The sequence below is a fragment of the Colletotrichum graminicola genome (assembly GCF_000149035.1).
Source record: "Colletotrichum graminicola M1.001 genomic scaffold supercont1.41, whole genome shotgun sequence".
In the NCBI taxonomy this organism is placed as follows: domain Eukaryota; kingdom Fungi; phylum Ascomycota; class Sordariomycetes; order Glomerellales; family Glomerellaceae; genus Colletotrichum; species Colletotrichum graminicola.
In genome coordinates, this window is record NW_007361045.1 from 408403 (window position 1) to 412560 (window position 4158).

A 4158-nucleotide genomic window follows, 5' to 3' on the forward strand; every position below is an offset into this window, starting at 1 on the left:
TACCCGGGGGGGCTTGCATGGAAAAAGACTAGACGAGGGGCACCGGAGAAGGTCTTGGCCGCCGTATTCGTACCATACTCCTTGACGAGAGCTTGAAAAACCTCTATTCCCTTCCGACCGTCTTCAGATCCATACACGCCGCACCGCACCGCAAAGTATCCCTCTCGAGCCCAACTCTGCCTCCTCCTCCTCCTCCCTTCTCCATTTCCCCCACTTTCTTGTGCTGTGTGGCCTCCGAGGAGGCCCTCGACCTGTCTAGACCTTATCCGAGCACACAGTACCCGTCCTTCCCTACCCTTACCTGCCTTCCTTCCCTCCCGAGAGGGCAGGGCTCTCGCGCAGATGCTCCCTCTACAGTCTATAGAGGGCATGCCTCCTCACGGAGCCTCTGCTGCTGGGGAGAATGGAGAGACCCGGCAGCAGAAGCCCAAGACGTTACCGTGCAAGTATTGCAGCAAACGCTTCAGGTGAGTTGTCCCCCCCCCCCCCTTGTTCAAGTCACCCCTCCCCCTCCCCCGATTTGGTTGACATTTGCCCTACATCGCTCACATTGCTTTTACAATTTAGGCGTGTGGAGCATGTTCAAAGACACGAAAGGACGCACACCAAAGAGAAGCCTTTCGCCTGCGGTTGGGCTCGCTGTGGGAAAACATTCGGACGACGGTGAGTCCATCATCCCCCCCCCCCCGGCCATTCATCATTTTGCCATTCTGCCCAAGTACACCTAACCTACCACACGTCGACACCACATGCCGTCGCCTCACACACGTACCACGCTACCCCGGCTTGCTTTATCCCAAGACTCTTCCCCCGTCCCAGCCTCCGACCTCTAGACTCCACCTCTTCTCTATTCTTAATGCTCACCCGTATCACGGCCAACTCTCCCTTGTGTCTGACTTTAGGAATATGCTTACATGGACATCAGTGATCTACTCGTCCGCCATGAGAAGCTCGTTCACCTTAACGAGGGCAGCAAGGAGAACAACCGCCCGAGGAAGACCTCGTCCAGCACCCACAATCCGCCGTCTTCGTCCGAGAGCCATGTTGAGCATGAGATGCTCGGCGTCCAACGCCCGCCCCAGCCCCACTATCACCAAGAGTCGATAACGCCCGTGGCGTCTACCATGGCCCCCGATCCTCGCATGTCGGGCACGGCTCGTGCCGCTGCCTGCAACCTCGACTTGCTCTCCGATGCTGCTCTGGCCAGCGAAGTTAACCCTATGCAGCAGCCTATGATGGCGGACATGGGACGTCCGCCTTCAGATCACGCGAGGATCAAGTCCTATGACGAGTCCATGGGGTATCATGACCGTCCGCGGGAGGAACAGAACATGCTGGCGCCTGGGTACGCTCCCCAGCCCCAGGCCGCGCCTTACGACGACTACCACATCTTCCTCGACGACTTTGCGCCTTCGCATTACCTCCCACCCCCGTATGAGTCTGACCAGCAGATGGGTGGTCTGTGGCCGCGGTCCGGCGACATGCATCATCGTGGACCGTCCAAGCCATCATCACAGTTTCCCTCGCGATTTCCTTCGGTCCAGCCCGAAGGGAGAGAGGGGCTAGAGAGCGGCCCACGTAGCCACGAGGAGTTGACGAGAGCGCCACTTCGCATATCCGCTGCCGACCATACCGTGATCAAGAACAGGCTGGAAGAGTTTTCGTCCGTTATCCCCAACGACTTCGTCTTCCCGTCTCGCCATACTCTCACTCGCTTCTTGGAGGGTTACATCAGCGGCTTCCACGAATACCTCCCGTTTCTTCACATTCCTACTCTGACGCCCTCCGAAATGGCACCCGAGCTTCTCCTTGCTATCCTGGCTGTCGGTGCCCAGTATCGATTTGAAAGCCACCGAGGTCACGCTTTATGGTACGCCGCCAAGGCTGTTGCGCTTGAGCAAATTCGACGGCGGCATAGTCACGAAGTGCATGCCCTGCTCCCGACACCAGCTGCGTACAGCCCGCACTCGACGCGACCCTCCCCGACCTCTGGTTTCCGTCACACGTTTGCTTCGGCACAACAAGATCGCCCGATGACTCAAGACACCCACCGAGAGCCATTGTAGGTGCATCGTCTGTTTATGCGTCATCGGCACACTAACCTTTTGAACAGCTCGCCGAACACGCCACAAGCCCGACTTGAGACGACCCAGGCCGTCCTTTTACTTTTCGCAGTAGGGCTCTGGGGAGCCAAAGCCATCTTGCACGAGGCCCTGTCCCTGCAGAGCCACCTCGCCATGCTGGTTCGCGAGGAGGGCCTGGTCGCCGAGTCGAGCCCGGCCGTCGCGCCAGATTGGGAGACTTGGATCCGACTCGAAGGGGCTACGCGGACAAAACTTATAGCATACTGCTTCTTCAACCTCTGCAGCATCGCGTACAATGTGCCGCCCCTTATCCTTACATCGGAACTCGGCCTCTTCTTGCCCTCTCCATCCCGGCTGTGGAGGGCCGAGTCAGCATGGCAGTGGCAGGAGGACCGGCAAAATTACCCGTCCGCCGAGATCACCGTCCACGACGCCTTCTCTAGGGTTTTGACGACCTCGCCCCAGGGCTTGCCTCCGCACATGTCGTCCCTCGGAAATTACGTACTGATCCACGCTTTGCTGCAGCATATATACCTGTTGAAGCAAACCTCCTTTGCGCTGAGCTCGCCGTTCGGGCCCCAGAGAGGCCTGAAGCCGGAGGATGTTGAAGAGGTCACCGCGGCGCTGCGGATCTGGCAGGTCAGTTTCGAACATCGACACCAGTTACGTGCGGCCGATGCAGGGCACGTGGGCAACAGCGACTCGTTCCCAGGTGGCCCGGTAGCTTTCAACTCGACTGCTCTCTTGCGTCTGGCGTACATTCGCCTGTACACGGAGATCCCGCCTGGAAGATGCCTCGAAACCCGGGATCATATGCTGGTCGCTTCGTCGCTGAGCGGCATGCCCCTTCTGGTTCGTACCTTGAGGCTGCACAGAGCCGTGTTCCAGGCCATCCATGCCCTGTCCATGTTGGTTAAGGCCGGCGTCAACTACGTTGCGAGGACAAAGAGCCTGGAATGGAGCATCCAGCATGCCTGTAGGTACCCTCCAAGCCGACACGGCTTCCGCTTGCTAACTCGGGCTGCTTGCAGTGTGTAACTTTGAATGTGCCATCCTGTTATCCAAGTGGCTTCTCACCCTCGCGTCGATCGGACCGAATGACCCGCCTGCGACGCCCGAAGAGAAGAATCTCCTGCAGTCGGTTAGGAGGATGCTCGACGAGACGGAATTCGCCGTGCCCATTGATCCATCCCTGGGCGGACCCGCAGCCGGCCAGCCTGCCAGCAGCGAGGTGTCTGCTAACGACAGCACACGGCTGAGGCAGCTGGCCGCGGCGGTCATCAGGCTCTGGGCGGAGACTTTCAAGGGCTCTCACATTTTCGAGATGGTCAGGGTCATGGGCTCGAGTCTGGATGGGTATGCCGATTTGGTCGAGAAGCCCCGAGACAGGACGCCTCTAGGTCGCATCGCTCATGATCCCAACCTCGGGTGACGGGCCCGGGTAGCAGATGACTACACCTAATACCGGATGATCGGACCTCGCAGATTGTGCAGTTGCTCGAAGGGGAGGGACAGGGCACGTCGCTGGTGGTTGACAAAGCTCAACCGTTTGATGCAAAGAAACGCCATTTTTTCCCGATTCGGTTGCTCGCAGCCCAATTCTCTGTGCCTTGACAAGCTCTGTTCGGTATGGGCCCTGGTCCTCGTCTCGAAAGGGACGGTGCCGTTGTGGCGTGGTCAAGACGAACTCGTTGCGTTTTCGTGTGCGTGAGGGGTAAAGCTGGCCCAAGGCCCAGAAGCAGTTGAAGTTGTGTAGCCAAGAGAGGGTGAGAGAGTAAAATGAGGGTCTGGCGTGTCGTTAGCTTCCCCCGCCCTCGGACGTTGGAGAGACCCTAGTCGGGATCTCGGGGCGTCGAGCCGGCGCGGAGTACCAACAAACAGACGGGCTACAGCTTTGGGGGGCATTGAGTGCTCAGAGACGAAGCAGGGGGGAAAGTCTGGCGTGGCGCTTCTGGTGCACGTTTCGACGTATCTCGTCAGGCAGCAAAAGAAAGGGTCGGAGAATAGTTGTAGTGGGCTTTTTGTTTTTTGTTCTTGCTTTTTTTCGTGCTTGTCAATTTATTGGTCCGGGTCA

General features: G+C 58.4%; 1 protein-coding gene across 1 annotated transcript; it reads left to right on the forward strand.

Moving 5' to 3' along the window:
• Positions 1–342: 342 nt before the first annotated feature.
• GLRG_08853 (uncharacterized protein) lies at positions 343–3516 on the forward strand (the record flags this gene model as incomplete). The annotated part of the gene is made up of 5 exons (XM_008099403.1): positions 343–467; positions 568–663; positions 926–2062; positions 2114–3060; positions 3116–3516. 5 exons carry the CDS (start codon positions 343–345, stop codon positions 3514–3516), a joined length of 2706 nt encoding a protein of 901 aa, XP_008097594.1.
• Between the last annotated feature and the right edge of the window lie 642 nt (positions 3517–4158).